General features: G+C 43.4%; 1 protein-coding gene across 1 annotated transcript in view; it reads left to right on the forward strand.

The window, feature by feature from the left end:
- GLB1L2 (galactosidase beta 1 like 2) overlaps positions 1-17418 on the forward strand; it is a 949835-nt gene that overhangs the window by 94789 nt on the left and 837628 nt on the right. Inside the window, exon 2 of the mRNA XM_078681819.1 lies at positions 14984-15172. Coding sequence (XP_078537945.1) covers positions 14984-15172 — 189 coding nt within the window. The remainder of the gene's footprint in view (positions 1-14983; positions 15173-17418) is intronic.

Here is a 17418-nt window from a genome sequence, read left to right on the forward strand (position 1 = left end):
AGATATGGCTCGGTCGAAACAGGGGTGGAGTAGTGGGCAAAAGAACGATTGATTTAACCCAGATCTTTTGAATGAAGGAGAATGTTTGCATTGTCAACAATTCTGTCCATCATTTTGTTTGCTGTAACACTAAACAATATGTTGTGCAACTGTTTGTAGATAGAAAATGTACAGATCAAAAACAGAGCTAAAAAATTGTAAACGTAATGATTCAATATCTCCCACAACACCCTCACCTTCAGTGACGGCCGAATTACTTTAATGACTGGATGGCTAAGTTATGTGATTAAGACGTTCTGAGGTTAGCTGGTTGGGGCATATAGCACTGTTGAGAGAGCCCTTCTCCCCTCCCACTTGCCCTGTGCTCCAACAGAAGGTTAATAACGGATGTGTGAATGGTCATACTTGTATGTTGCTCCCCCCTTTAACCCCACCGCATCCCCCCTTCACTTCGGTGGAGGTGGAGCACGCATACTGGAACACCCCCCCTGCTTTGGGGGATCGGACACTACTATGCTGCCGTTTGATTGTATTTTGTTCTGGCTCAGGGCGTTACCCTGATGGTTTCTTTTTATACATTTGGACTTACCAAAACATTTGCAAAATGTGAATAAAGATTTTGGGGATAATGATTCAAGATCTCCATGGTTTGAGTTTCAATACACTAAATGAAAAAACAAATTCCATAGATGTCAAAGTAGATTCTGGAAAAATCGATCTGTGGGAATGGTCTTGCACTGAGATAAACAGAATAACAGCATGACCAGAATAATGCCCAAGCAGCTCTTCTCTCCCTCTAGACACCCTGTATTGAAGGCCCTCCATGTTTCTTTTTCTTAGTTTCTGTTCTTTCCACCCTCTGTTGCTTAAATTATGAATGGCTGCTTGGACCAATCCCAAAAACTCTATTTAGTGTCTTCCAGTGGTACAACCATATGCCTTTCACTCCGCGTTGGAATGCCAATGCAGGCAATCGGGCATGGGCTGATGGGCCGGTGCTAAAGTGCCAGCAGAGGGCTGCTTTTCTCTTGTCAACTGCCCACAGTGTGCGAAGAGGGTGTTGATGTGGCCTTTGGGCCATTCTCACCTAGTTGTCAGTTCTCACCTCGGCCCCCATGGGGCCAGCCTGTCCCAGAAGTGAAGCAATGTAATTCACAATCACCTGCCACTTTTCCACTTGGACTTCTCATTTAGTTCATAGTGGGAGGGGGTGGGGGAGTGCACAAAGTCTGAAAGTCCTCGTTGGAAGGCCTGGCCAGGTCAGGGGTTGTTGCGATTTTTCACCTCGACCTGGCCGGTTTAAATTTCATTAAATAATCTACCCAGCTCAGGCCCTGTATACTTTCTGTACTTGTAGCATGTACTTGCTGGGGAGATCCATGTTTTGTCTAGTCAGGTTTAACTCAGCAATAATTTAACAGAGAGGGTGTATATATCTACTGCAGACACACCTGTAGGTTGCAGATCAAAGATTTGCATTTTATGTACAAAGGTCAATGGGTTACTGATCCGACGTCATTTTGTTGCTTGCAGCTTATAAATTATAATCACTACCATTGGAATTATGCGGTAGGGAGGACCAAATTATGCGCCAGTTGACTAAATTTTGGGGCAAGAAAAGTGAAATTATGCAACTTTTCTGATGGTATTGTTTCATTATTTTGTCACTTTATAACATTGTCATACCAGGCTGAGAAAACTTTTCACCTCATTGGTATCACTTTAACAATCAAATACAGCAATAACAACTGAAAGATGACCATTCAACATTTGAGAAGGGCCTTCCAATGCGCAGTAACACGTGTTGCCAAGTTTTTATATCATGCAGTAGTAGGGGGGAGTGTTCTCAAAATTTACCTGCTGCCGCTGGTGAGTCCAGGAGCCCGTGAGGAGAGTTGCTGCCCTTTTTGCCTGCCAGAGTCGCCGCCTGCCTCCCGCTGCCTCGCTCCCATCTCCACCTGGGGAGCGCCGGCCACCGAGCGGAGTGGGGACAGGGGACTGCAACCCCCAGCAGACCTCGCGACCCGCGTGACCACATGACAGCGCCAGGAGGCGCATAAAATTAGCGTCAGCCCTGCAGAGTGGGGGGGGGAGTGTTCTCAAAATTTACCTGCTACCGCTGGTGAGTCCGGGAGCCTGTGAGGAGAGTTGCTGCCCTTTTTGCCTGCCAGAATCGCCGCCTGCCTCCCGCTGCCTCGCTCCCATTTCCACCTGGGGAGCGCCGGCCGCCGAGCGGAGTGCGGGACAGGGGACTGCAACCCCCAGCAAACCACGCGACCCGCTGGACCACATGACAGCGCCAGGAGGCGCATAAAATTAGCGTCAGCCCTGCAGAGTGGGGGGGAGTGTTCTCAAAATTTACCTGCTGCCGCTGGTGAGTCCAGGAGCCCGTGAGGGGAGTTGCTGCCCTTTTTCTCTGCCAGAGTCGCCGCCTGCCTCCCGCTGCCTCGCTCCCATCTCCACCTGGGGAGCGCCGGCCGCCGAGCGGAGTGCGGGACAGGGGACTGCAACCCCCAGCAGACCACGCGACCCGCGTGACCACATGACAGCGCCAGGAGGCGCATAAAATCAGCGTCAGCCCCGCCTCGCGGGACGCCGGGCGAAGCCCGGACAAAGGGCGGGCCCTCTTAGGCCCTTAGAGGCCAGAGGAGGCCGGGCCTGGCCACGGACTTTGGGCCTGCATTCAAGGATTTTCACTCCCAAGTGAGACCTTTATTATATTTCATTTGTTAAAGGGTAAAGTGCATCTGAAGCCTGTTGTCTTTTTCTACACCTGGACGATGTCTAAAGCAAAACAAGATAGGACCGCATCTGGGCTAGGTACTATGGATAATTATCTGGTTAAAAAGGTAACTCAGATCAATAGCGAACGTAGGGCCTCATTAGGTCGTGGAAGTGATCGGGTGCCAGATGATGACTTGCCGTCCTTAGCTGTAGACTCAGCCATAGTTGATATACCTGAAGTGAGCAATAGGACTGTTATAGCGATTGAAGCGCATGTTCATGCTGACTACCAGGAAAATGCATCCCACTTATCTATTGAGGCATCTGAGCAGCCTTTGCCTTCCCCTTCTCCTAGACCAGTGAGATCATATAGAAAGCCACTGACCAAACGCGGAGGGAAGCATGGAAAGAAAAGAGTAGAAATAGCGCAACCGGTGCCAAATAGCCATGCTAGTGGACCAGATTCACATGTAGGTAATAATGTAGCTGCCATAAATATTAATCTGGAGCAATTTGCCTTATTGATCAGTACTCTTGAAGAAAAATTAGAGGCAAAGATTGAAGAGTTAATGAAACCCCTGACAGCCAAACTGAATAGTGTGGCCCTAGAAGTTAATAGATTAGGTGTACTGATAACAACACACCTGTCTTCTACCCCAGCCGTAAAATCTAAGGCTGTGGAGAAGGGTCTTAATAGAGATGGGCAGGGTACTGGTAGAATGCCTTCACAGCAGAATAGTCAGAAAATAGCTGTAATTGAATCCGCACCACTTAGTTCCACATCTACAACCGGTCTGAATAAACAGGCTATATTAGTCCCTGAGGGCAACCCGGATATTAGACGAGTAAAGAAAAGTCGCTATATCAATCTTCCTCCTGATTGTGCACCTTATGTGGCTGTTTTAACAAATGTTCCGCCCACTGATTTTCACTCAGCTCAGCCCTATGAGGAATCCCATGATTCATTAAAAAATAAAACGGTATCATGGTTGAATAATAAATGTGGCTTCCCAATTGCATACTCTGACCAAATTTTGTCAACTCGAAGGGTGAACTGGATTGGCCCGTCCCTAAAAACATCTAGTGGGGATTGTATTATAGTTAATTTCAAACATCCCCAACACGTGGCTACAGTTTTATTAAGAGCAGCCACCTTAGTTCACAATGCGAACAGTGTGTGTGTACGTCCCCTTGGTTACTTTTATACCCATCTAATTAAAACCCCTCCTAATCGTGGGAAAACTGGTCCATTTATCCCTACTCAGCCTCCGGTTCCTGAAGCAGCATATCGGTACAATGATGATAGTCATGGCATGAATGGGTTCAATGTTGTAACGCAGAATAGATTTGATTTACTCTCAGGCCTGGAGGCGTGCGATTGACGCGAGGAATCTGATGGACAAGTAACAGAGATACTGAATGAAATGGGACATGAGGAAAGCACACGGGCAAAACTGAATGGGAACAATGTAATTTCTTGGAACATTGCTGGATTGGGTGCTAAGATGGAGGACTGCAATTGGATTAGGTACATCAAGCAGTTTCAGGTTATCTGTTTGCAGGAGACTTGGTCAGTCGAATGTAACCACTTTCTGGAAGGTTACAAAGCATTTTATGTTCCTGCAATAGCAACAACTAGGGGAAGACCAAAGGGGGGAATGGTTACGTTCATCTCTGTTGCGTTATCGTGTAAAATTCGCAGAGCCATCATGACAAGCAATTCTGGTATTATTGGTCTAATTTTAATGGGAGAAAACTGTATGTCTGGTATGGTCAATTTTTATAATGCTGTCAATCCATGCTCAGTTAACAGTCAGATATCAGCACTGAATGTTTTTATTAGAAATTCAATGAGGGATTGTATCCATAATCATATGATAATGGGTGTTTTTAATGTTCACTCCTGTGGGGATCTTCTTCTGAAAAGTATCTCGGATTTGCATTGTCCGCGCTTAGACGGTATGCATTTGGAACACACGACAGAGGGGGAACTTTTTAATGATCTACTTAATGACTTAGATCTATCATTGGCCATGGGACTGACGGACCCTACAAAGTGCTTTGAGATTCCATCTTTTAAGGGGCATGGTAGGGGAACTTTTATCGATTATGTATTAATAACATCGCCAATGCAGTCCTTTGTGGATTCCTTTGCCATTGAACATAGTGAATTCAGTGATCATAACCCACTCACTGTTCACTTGAGGGGTCCCTGGATACCTAATGCAGGCCCAAATCTCATTTCCGGTAGGGTAAGCACAACTGATGGGAGACGTTGTCTTAAATGGACTAAAGTTACCCCAGATTTGTTGTATAAAGATATTAAAACCATCTGTGCAGATGAAATTCTGGTCTGCACACAAGAAGGCCCACAACCGAGGAAGGTTCTTGAAGCCTTCCAAAGTTTGTCGTCAAGGTGACACAGTTATCGTCGGTCCCAGCAAAGAAATTAGAATCTGTGGGACCTAAGTGGTTTAATCGAGATTGCTCTAAAGCAGCCAGAAATTTAAGGTTTGGCACTAGCAGCTAAACCGAGAATAAAGGAGACAGTTCAATTGTGTCGTAAATATAAGAATATTATAAATCTACCATTACCAAACACAAGAAATTCCTAAGAGAGGAGGCATGGAGAGAGATTCTTGACCCTTCTATTTTGCGGTGTAGCTCTAGATTCTGGGCGGTAATGAAGAAACCTTTCCTGGTCCAGGTACCGGGTGATGGCCTGGAATGCTATATATCGAAGGAGGAGTGGGAATTACACTTCAAGCAATTATATTGTAGCTCGGTGGATGAAAGGCCCATTTCTGCCCCGAGTGACAGTGGCCAGATGATTAGTTTTTCTAGGGGGGAGGTTATTGAGGGGATTGAGGGACTAACAGCTGGGAAAGCTCCTGGTCCCGATGGGATTCCTCCAGATTTATTTAAATCTGAGCCAAGTTTCTGGGCACCTATTTTAGAGTCCGTTTTTAACGCTGCAGCAAAATATGGTTGTCCACAAACATGGGGGGTCTCTACGATTGTCCCGGTCTTTAAGAAAGAAGACAAAAGCAGCCCAAATTGTTATAGGCCTATTTCATTAATAGACTCCATGGTCAAAATCATAGGAAGAATCCTACTGCTGAGACTTTCTGACTGGGCGTTGGAAAATAATATCATGTCCATCACGCAGTATGGGTTTTGTAGTGGCCGATCAACAGTGACGCAGTGTCTCAACCTTTGTTTAATACTTAGCAAGTACACTGTGGCTCATAGGGGCACCATCCACCCCGCCTTCATGAACTTGTCCTCAGCCTTCGACTGTGTAAACAGGGGAAGGCTTTGGCAGTCCATGAGGGTGAAGGGTGTAGATAGTGGAATTGTCAATTTCCTGGCTGATATGCATAGCAATGCTAGAGCTAATGTGGGATACTCCCAAGATCTGAGCACAACAAAAAAATTTGACATCAGAAAGGGTGTTCGCCAAGGTTGCATCTTGGCCCCCTTCCTTTTTAATTTTTATATCCATGACCTTGATAGTGTGTTGCAGAATGTACAGTCTGACTGCCCTAGAGTTGGCAGGCGGGGGATTCCTGTACTTTTATATGCAGATGATGCGGTTTTAATTTCCAGAACTGAGAGGGGCCTTCAAGCTTTATTAAATGCTTTTAAACTGTTCATGACGGATAGAGACCTTATGGTCAACAACTCGAAATCATTTGTCATGCAAGTCGGCCAACAACCAAAAAGGAACTTTTCATTTAAACTTGATGATGTAGTGATTCCTATAACAAAAACATTTTCGTACCTTGGGGTGCTTTTTGACTCTAAGCTGAATTGAGGTCCTCATCTTGCAAAAAAGAAAGGGGAACTGGTCAGGGTTAATGCCTCCATCTTCAATTTTGCATCGAAATTGGGTAAAAAACCTATCAGTGCCATGCTGAAACTTTACAATGCAAAATCGGTAGCAACTGCTACTTATGGCAGTGAAATTTGGGGGTACACTGCCGGTGAGCAGTTACAGATTGCTGAAAACTTTTTTCTGAAGCGTATTTTGTGCGTCCCTGCTGGCACACCGAATCTCTCGGTACATGAAGAGTTAGGGACGCAATATTTAAGTGACACTTTCTCCTTACGCCCATTAACCTGTTGGCTAAAACTGTGGTTAAATCGGGATATACCATTGACACATCTGATTGTGAGCGACTACATGACCCAGGACAAGGCAATGGGTTCCCCTTGGATAAAATATGTGAAATCTAGCTTTGATAGGCTTGGTCGTTTGGAATTGTTTGAACACCCTAGTAAGATTGTAAAGGGTGATCTGGAGGTAATTAAACGGGACTTCCTTTTGGATAGGAAGACCCAGAGGGAAGAAGTGGAACTCCAGAAACAAAGTGTGAGAAAATTTGTCATGTTGAAAACGTGTGAATTTGCAGAGCCGTATCTGTTGGGCTCACTGACCTCTCATGAAAAGTTCCTGTTAACAAGGTTCAGGTTAAATCTTTTTCATCACCTGCTGATTAGACCAAAAACTGATGTTTTTAATAAACTGGCAGCACCCTGTGGCTGCGACGGAAAGTCTTCACAGGATATGCTGCATTTTATATTTTTATGTAGATTTTATGAATATCCTCGCAGGCGTTATCTGGTAACTCTTTTAAAAAAACGTAATTTTACTCAGATCAGACCGGCCTTAATGTATTTACAACTTTTGCATAATGATAGTATTCTCCATATTATCGAATTTTTAAAATTGACTGTTAGGCTAAGAAATTGTTTGGACATGTAATGGTTTTTTGAGATGAATGCACTAGTCACTTTTTTCCCGTTGTAAAGATGATACTGCACTTTTCCACTTATGGCACTTTATCTGATATGTGTTTACAATGAATGTGTTTTTAACTGTTTTTAATGTATATGTACTTTTATGGTTTTTGTAAAACCGAAATAAAGTCTTTGAATATATCATGGAGTAGACGAGGAATTAAGTGGTAAATGTGGCAAATCCATAATTACACAGAAAATGCAGTGGCTGCTGAATCACATAATTCCAGTGCCCCTAGTTAAAACCCTTCTACTGCAGCACAGTGCGCTATGAACCAACATTAAGGAGCTGCATGCAAACTGAATAGCATAGAAACTTACTTAATTTTTAACTCATCTTTTTTTATTTTAATATTGCTAAAAAAAGGTTCTCTGGGTAGTAATAAATATCATTAGTGCAGACAACCACAACCACTGCGTTAAGTTATAATTCTTGTCTGTGTTTCGACAGACCAAGATCGCTTAACATATACCAACAATATGGAAGATATGCTACTTTTACACCATGTAACCATCATTGTCTTATGTAACATTTCCTATGAATTGATTTTCACACTTGTATGATTCCTTTTCTGTGTACAATATGTGAGTATGATGTAAATCACGATTTCACCCTATACTTGGACACATAGCGCTATCATAGAAATCAAATAAGAAAATAAATGATGTTTGTCCCTTAAATTCAGGGGTTGAACAAAGTCAAAAAGCTGCTTTGAAAGGGGAATGGTGTAATGCTTGCTCTGCATTCCTGCCAGGAATCAAAGTAAGCATGCTCAACTTCAAGGAAGGTTCATAGGGTGTCTCCCTTCATAAATGAGTATTTTAAAGCAGAATGTTCACATAAACTTGTTCAAAAACCCTGCCCCTCAAAGTGCATTTACTAAATACAGATGTACTTTAATGGTGTGGCAAATCAATGAAATCGTTTGACCCCATTTAATTCCAAATGTGCAGTCGGTCGGTGCCCCTATATGTTAATACTTATCTCCATGTGTCAGGACTAGACTTATTTTATTAACGATGGGTCCCATATGCCATGGGCACTATGTTAATGCCAGAAATACAGTATGCCAGTGGCGCAATGTTTCCATTGACTGTATCCATATATATGTGATGAGTGACCCAAAGGTCAAAAATACCATTAGACTTTGTCAGGCCAGAATTTTGTTGTGGTTGCCTGTGTCCCCTGCCCAATATGCCATTGTTGTCTGCCATAATGCCTAGAATTATCTTGAGTATGGGTACCTGCATTTTGCTATAGGTGTCCCATATGCCAAGGATGATCTCCAATATATCAGTGCCAGCATTTTATCACTGGCGTCCCATAGACAACAAACTACCTCTAGTGTTCCAGCACCAGCATTTTGCCATGGGTGGTGCATCCCATATGCCAAGAATTACCTCCAATATGCCAGTACATGCATTTTGCCATAGGTTTCCCTTGTATCAAGAATTATGCCCCCCAGTATCTCAGCACCCAGCATTTTGTCATGGCTTTTCCATATGTGAGGAATTACAGCTTGTCTGCCTGCATTTTACCTAGGTATATCATATAGCCAGAATTACCGCCTTCACTCTTCTTCAGTCTCACTTACTCAGTCACTCTAGCTCCCACTCACTTTAACTCACTGTCTAATTCTAACTTAGTATCACTTATTCCCACTCTCTCTGACTTGCTCAACCTCACTTAGTTTCACTATCACTCATATACACAGCACACATACACTCACATAACATTTCACCGGTTTATTTGACTTTTTTTTTTTAAGAGTTTTATATAGCGCGAACAAGAACTGAGGCATTGGGTATCAGAGCGCTTTACATGAACACTAGTTTCGTTACAGATGAACACATTCATGTTTGTTAGGCACGGGGAGATTAAGGGCCAGATGTATGTAGCTAGCATTTTGTGAATCCCTAATTGCGAATCACAAGGATTCGCAATGAGGAAATTGCAGAATGCAGTGTATGAAAGTGTATAGTACACCTTTTGCGATTCCTAGGGGGTCGCAAATGACCTACCTTATGAATATTAATGAGGCAGGTTGCAATTTGCGACCCCTAGGAATTGCAAAAATCACGGGGATGGTGGCCTGCTGAGATCAGCAGACCACCATGTCCATGATTGCTTTTCAATAAAGCAATATATTTTTTTTTTTTGTAAAGCAGCCTGTTTTCCTTAAAGGAAAACAAGATGCTTTACAAAACGAAAAATTAAAAGTTTTCATTTCATTTTTTAAAAGCAGGCAGTGATCCGTGGGACCACTGCCTGCTCTTCAAAATGCAATGCAATTGCGGTCACAAAACATTCATACATACCGATGTTCGATGTCCGGTATTAGGAAGGGATGCCCTAAACACACCCCTTCCTAATCCCGAATCGCAAACCCATTTTGCGATTCGTTAATAGGTTACCGAATCGCAAAATGAGGTTTGCTGCATCAGAAAAGCTATTTTTGCATTCGCAAATGGGCAGATTCTGCAAATCTGCCCGTTCGTAAATGCAAAAATGCTTGCTACATCTGCCCCAGAGTGGTTTGCCCAGAATCACAGTATGTTGAGCGTCATTGCCGCGACTCGAACCTGGTTCCCTAGGTCCGAGGTCGACTGCTCTAGCCTTGAGGCTACATCCTCTCCCCACTTATTTACCTTCAGCTACCTGCCCGGTTGGGCTTCAGATAATGGTATTGGATAGTCCCTCAGGGCAGGTACACAGCTTCTTCCAGTCTCGAGAACTGAAGCACAAAGTTGGAGTCTGCACAGTGATGCATGGGCTCCAGCTGCCAGTTTCTTGCTTGTCATAAGGTAGGGTGCGGTGAATGAGTTTCTTGCACCCCCCGCCCCCCTGATGAGAGAGGATGAGCTGACATCTTGACTGATAGGTGGCACTTGGTACGGTAGGGATTATCACAAAAGCGCCTAGGGCTACGTGTACCAGTGACACTACATCATGCCACTGATAGGGAGGTCTTGAGGCCGGGCAGGAACCAGAGGACAAGGCTAGGACTTTGCTATTCGTGGTCAATCTCGCTGATGACTGTTGCAGCTGCCGCAATGCGCCTTTGCCAGCCATGAATTACTGCCTCAGGCTGCAGCAAGGGTGGGCATATTTTTCATCATAACAGTGTATAATAGGTTATTATTTATTACTGGGATTATAAACAAGCATTGGAAATGCAATAGGTCTCGCATTAGAAAAGTTGGAGCTATTGGTTTTGTAAATGACAATTCTTTTTTATGTGTTGGTCTTGTAAATAGCAAAAGTAATAGCTTTGTCATTTACAATGCCAATAGTTTTAACTTTTCGCAAACGTGACACCTATAGCATTTGTAATGTAATAGGTATTGTATTTACATGACTATAAAAAGAAACAGGCTTGTAAATACAAACGTTTAGTTTTGTGAAAATGCACTGCCATGCGACATGTGAACACATTTCATGCTGGCTAATTATTCTAATTTGTTTAAATATTTACAACACTTAATTCACCCTAGTAGCCTAACAAAGTCAGTACAGTACCTCAGCTGTTGGGGAAAGCTTCCCCTTCCTCTCCTATACACACTGAAATAAACATGGCTGTAAATGTGTCAGGTTGTCTCGGCCACAAGCACAATAAGGGAATCAAGAAAAACAAGCAAGATGCAGTTCCTTGAATGTTTGCAGTGTTTAATGTGGAGTCTCCACTGTGATTATAAATAGTTACGGACCTTAAAAAATATATAATATTTAACAGGGATAATACTTTGTTGGCGAACTCGATAATTCATTCTGTGCCACTGGGTAAACTTTTAGTCCTACTTTTATGTTAGTGAAGCGTCACTATTTGTAGTGTATTTAATCTCGTCATCCTACAATGTTGACATTTTAGTCTAAGCAGTCTACAAGCTTCATTTTTTTGCCCTACAAAAGAGTCAACGAACAGATATAAAATAAATATTGAGAACGGTCTTGCCACTCACTCTCTTTCACGGGGACCTGACCGAGATCTGTACATATACTTTGTAGGCACTTTACAAGAAGTGTTAACTAAGTATCTCGGAATAAATGTGGGTGTAAAATGTGCTGCTTTCCTAACCAGCGCTGTTGCTGAAGCGTGCTTCCGACTCTAGCTGTTTTTCTCGGCTCCGCCCTTTTGCTGACAAGCCGGTTCCTGCGAGAGTTAAAGGGCTGCCAAAAAAACCCGGTGGGCGGCGATTTTCAAGAAAGCTATGACTGGCCGTGTATGAAGCGAAAACATTTAATAACAAAGACGGGGGGCTGGGTAAACTGCGGAGAACACAATCAAATCAGACCTTAAACACTGAGAAATAAGTCGCCCGCACATGTCACAGGTACACTGGGCCTTAATTGAATATATATGAAAATGCCAGTTTTTACTTTTTAATGCAACATCAATATGCATACAGGAGCTATTGAAAGTCCCAGAAATAATTGTTGATAAAAAAAACGGATTCTAAAGCTACCACAACATGTCACGCGATTGACATTTATACACCATTAAACACGTCTTTGTTATGGTTAGGAAACGTTAGTCATTGTATTTAATTCGAGGGTAAAGATGTTTACTAGCGTTATCTGCATACACAGCTTTCTCACTAACCGTATAATAGATTTAAAAGGCATCTTGTCGAATGATACAGCAGCCACGTGGCCAGTTTTAAAGATTAAAAGTATTGCGACAAACTACATGTCCCAAAATGCAGAGTGAAGTGGCTTAAGTGGGGTCTGGTAGGGGGTTTCACGTGGCACAACACATTACATTAATATATAGAAAATAATATTTTATTAAGGGAGCCTTAATTAGGAGAACATTTTGCAACTAAAAATAAAGAAAAATTACATTTGTATTAGAGGTGTAAAGAGGGGGAAAGCAAAAATAGAAACATTAGCGTTTGATAGTGTGCGTGTCCCAAAGCACGGTGTCAAGTAGGTAAAAGTTAAAATGTGGCAAGTAGTTGAATTACTCTAATGTCACGAGTTCTAAAACGCTCTTCGACCCGTAAAGAAAGGCAGCAAGCGAGATAAAACGAGACACGTGAAAGAACGGCCGGCCTGCCGTGAATAATTAGGGGAGGAGCAGCCCAGGAGAGAGCAGGAGCGGAGGCGGCAAGCTGGGGAACAGATGGCTGGCGACTAAAGATTAAAAGTATTGCGACAAACTACATGTCCCAAAATGCAGAATGAAGTGGCTTAAGTGGGGTCTGGTAGGGGGTTTCACGTGGCACAACACATTACATTAATATATAGAAAATAATATTTTATTAAGGGAGCCTTAATTAGGAGAACATTTTGCAACTAAAAATAAGGAAAAATTACATTTGTATTTGAGGTGTAAAGAGGAGGAAAGCAAAAATAGAAACTTTAGCGTTTGATAATGTGCGTGTCACAAAGCACGGTGTCAAGTAGGTAAAAGTTAAAATGTGGCAAGTAGTTGAATTACTCTAATGTCACGAGTTCTAAAACGCTCTTCGACCCGTAAAGAAAGGCAGCAAGCGAGATAAAACGAGACACGTGAAAGTACGACCGGCCGGCCGTGAATAATTAGAGGAGGAGCAGCCAGGAGAGAGCAGGAGCGGAGGTGGCAAACTGGGGAACAGATGGCTGGCGATTTGGTGCTGTGCACGCGCATTTTGCGCATTGACCTAAAAGCGCACGGGCACAGCACCAAATCGCCAGTCTAGGTAAAGTCTGTTTAAGCCCCTATAGTCTCGCTCCGCTCAATGCGCATGCGCATTGAGAGGCGAGACCTAAAAAAGGGGGCCGCAACAAGGGGGAGCACTACTGAAAATAACAGGGTTTATTCTATGAAACCCGTAAGTAGTGAATCAAGAGGAGACGCTTTTTCTCTTCCACCTGTCATTGTAGGTTCTTTCCCCAGGGATCCTGACCTAACCCCCTTTCGCCCCTTGGATTTCTGCAAGATTTCTAATTGATGTTATAATCAGAGTCGAGGACCTAGTTGATTGAGAGCAGGATTCTTGCAACCTTGTACAAGGTGTTGAGACTGAAATCAGTATTCAATGTTTACAGCTGCAGAGTTTACAGTCTTCACCAATGCTTGACCCGCCAAGCTTACAAATGCTTATTATACCACACATTTCTCCAAAAATGAGCCTCCTGTTGCTAACCAGGCAATGTTTTGTGAAAGGTCGTGCTCCTCAATGTGTGCCCCTTTTTGGGGGCTGCCAGTGCCTATTTTTGGTCCCAATCCGACCCTGCTTTCACTGGGAGGAACTTTCGAGAGAATACATGGCGGTGCTGCTAAACACTGGCCCTGCACACCAATCTCACTGCTATTGACTCACATCATGAAAATGTGGTCCAGTGACACAGGAAGCTAGCAGCTGTGGCAGTAGAAGTAGTTATTTCTGAGCTCGAGCCAGAACTTATGATAACCACGCACCTCTTTGCAGTCAACACTTACAATAATAATCCACGTTTGTAAAGCGCACAATCACCCATAAGGGTCTCTAGGCGCTGGGGGCCGTCGGGAAGATTAAGCAAGCTATTGCCCAGAGTCACATGGTGCTGGGCTAATCTGCCGCCGGTGCCGAGGATCGAACCGTGATCCCCGAGTCAGTCGCCCTAGCCGCGGCGCCACACCTCTCTGCATGCATGCCTTGCAATGAAAGCACTCTAAAGGTGGAGTAACACAACTGCTGACCAATCAAATACTTAGCCGTGTAAAAATACTCATCACGTAGGGGCTCATCCAAAGCCCTCCCTGTATACTGTTTTTTGTTCTGACATGAGTTGTGCAGATGGGGAAAGCCGTGTATAGACAGAGGTACATAGAAACCTGAACCATAATGTACGCATTCTCTACAATGTTATCATAGAGTGAATAGGTCGAAGCTCTTGTCCTGTTGAAAGTGTGGCAAGTTAAAGTAGTTTAGTCTTAGATGTGGTCACAGATATGGAGATGCACAACTTCTTAAAGGACTTGATAACCTGCGTTTCTTAAGCATCAAAACATCCTATCTTTGCAATATTTGGATTTTACTGCCATTAAGGTTCATATCTCTGAAAGTATTAGACTAGTGTTTATGTTTTGTAATTATTATGCATATTTTCATTTGGAAAAAATGTCAATTGATTTTTCCAGTTTCAAGTTAATATTGGTGACGTCCCTTTCAGGAAAATATGAAGCAAGACACAAGTTTCAGTGAACACAGAATGGAGCCATACAAACAGTTAACATATGAGTTTCAGCCCATCTCCATCTCTCCACAGAGATTAATTTTGAGGCTCTAGTTTCAGAAGGAGCTTGCTGCTGGCAGCAATAACCTGCACCCAGTGTCCTCCATGCCAATTAGTTTTTTGTTTTCATGACTTTAATTCAAAAGGTTTTATGGTCAACTTTTTTTTCAGCTATGTAACCACATCACTAGGCATATGCATGATGTATTTAGGAAGCTAAGAGTCTGTATTAACACTTCTTCTCTCTGATTGAAGGTTGGACCTTCTCCCTTTCAAAATGTGGAGCCGTCACACGGGACTGCAGACTGGTGGGTCATTGTTTCTTCTGGAAGGAGTGCCCTTTCAAATATTGGGAGGCTCCCTACATTACTTCAGAGTGCCTCGCGAATATTGGAAAGACCGGATGCTGAAGATGAAGGCCTGTGGCTTGAACACACTCACTACGTAAGTTCTGATATCCAGGGCGCCAATGAGCCATGTTTATCTTAAAAGTATGTTGGTTAGATCCTTTTAAGTTATATTGTTTCAACATGAACATCATCATCCTAGGCTACTTAGGTCTCTCTTAGAGACAGGCTCAGCAGACTTCTAAGGAAAATAACTTTTGTTTTCAATATCGTCTTAAAGAGGACTTTTTGTCTGCCTCTTTTACATGATTTGATGACTTTGTTGTGTATTTGACTTCCCTACTACTGAGTCATTGCGTCCATCTAATTCTTGTGTGTGTCCCGCTCAAGTAGCATTTCCATCTCGATGTGTTTTGTTTGGATGAGTTGTATCTTTCCTCTGCTGACGTCAGAATCTATCACAAACACAAGGAGATGATCGACGGAGCGCTGAAACTTTTCAGACACTCACCCCCAGTCACAGATCTGGGTTGAACCCATTATCGTTCTTTAGCTCACTTCGCCACCACAGTTCAGACCCAGCCATGTACAAATTAGTCCTCATGGGAATAGTCCAGCCCGAACTGCTAAGCCAGGTCTTCCCTGGACCGGAAACAAGAATCCTGGGACCGGTTTCGGGGTAACATCAGCCAGGCTAGCTTGAATCCAGTGGCAAAGTGAGCAAGGGACCCACGTCCGGGCATACCCTGTCAACTCAGGGCGAACAAAACAAACACAAGGAGATGATGGACGGAGCGCTGAAACTTTTCAGACACTCCCCCCCCCCCAGTCACAGATCTGGGTTGCATTCATAATCGTTCTTTAGCTCACTTCGCCACCCCATGTCCCAGGATGCTTGTTTCCGGTGCAGGGAGGACCTGGCCTGGCAGTTCGGCCTGGATGTTACCACGAGGCACAGAGTCAAGAGTGATTTGCATATGGCTGGGTCTAAATTGGAATTGGCATGGGAAGCAAAACACAATGGATTTGGGCCCAGATATCTGTACTGGGGTGAATGTTTGACATTGATCAGCATTCTGTTCATCATTTGTTCTTTTTGCAGACATCATAATCTGGCATTGCAGTCCATGAGTGACTATTTTCTATCCCTCTGTGCCCCTCCCTGCCCCTTCCCCCCTCTTTTTTGGCCCTTACACTCTTTCTAATTTACTAGCCCCCTTAGGGCCCACTTGTCCCCCTCCCACTTGTGTTATCAAAGCTACCCACTGTGGTAATCGGCAGGCGGCAATCTTTATGTGCTTTAAATCATTCCAAGATAGTCGCTGCGTGTGGATGATTTTTCTAAAAACTAAACAAAAGAAATACCATTCCAAAAATGAATTTGCAAAGTCAAATTCTGTCACGTGTGAGATTTATCAGCTTTGCCAGTGTTGTTTACTAGAGGCAAAACTGCCATTCTGGACTCCTAAAAATCATAAAATGTTTGATACTTGGACGGAATATGTGCTTTCAGAAATTGCATATGTTTTCAAAACAACTGACAGCACACAATGGGATAGGTGCAGACCACTGAATAGGCTGTGCTCGTTTTACCACTTTGGTGAACCAAATCATTATTTACATCTCTTCATTTAAATTGTTTATGGCTGCCTCTCAGTCTCTAACTTATAACCCACCCTCCATACCTCCGATGTTTCCTCTATTAGATCTCTTTTCTTAACAAAGGTAACTGGTAACGGTAAACTAGTGGTTATGCTCACAGGACCTTATGACAATGCCTTCCTGCGCTGACCTCATTCACTCCTGGGTGCATTTACTCTGTTGTTTTACTTTCCCTTCTGGATGAATTACATATACATACCCTTTGCAGGTGAACAGTGTCCCAACTGGGTTGGTTCTTTGTTGCCATTGGGTGGGCACCATATAATTATCTCCTGATGGTTTAACAGTAACTTCAATGGGTTGGCCCTCTTTCTTTTCTAGGTGGAGTCCTTATGAGATCTTGGTGGCTTTAACAGTGCTCCCAATAGCTAGGACCTCTTTGACACCTGGGTGGACATGAAATAGTGCTCTTTAGTGGCTTAACAATGCATTTTATGAGTTAGTCCACTTTCACTCCTGGGTGGACTCCATAAAATGACCGTATTGTGGTTTAACAGGGATGCCAATTGGTTGGCCTTCTATTACTTGGATCAACTCCATATAACACGTCATTGACATATTAACAGTGGGTTGTGTCTTTTAATGCTATTGAGTGAACACGATTACTCGGCAGCTCCAGTGATGCACATCAAATGCAGATTCTGCATTTGATAGTGACTGACCACTCTAAAGTTGTTAAGC

Source organism: Lissotriton helveticus, chromosome 3_1 (genome assembly GCF_964261635.1).
Source record: "Lissotriton helveticus chromosome 3_1, aLisHel1.1, whole genome shotgun sequence".
In the NCBI taxonomy this organism is placed as follows: Eukaryota; Metazoa; Chordata; class Amphibia; order Caudata; family Salamandridae; genus Lissotriton; species Lissotriton helveticus.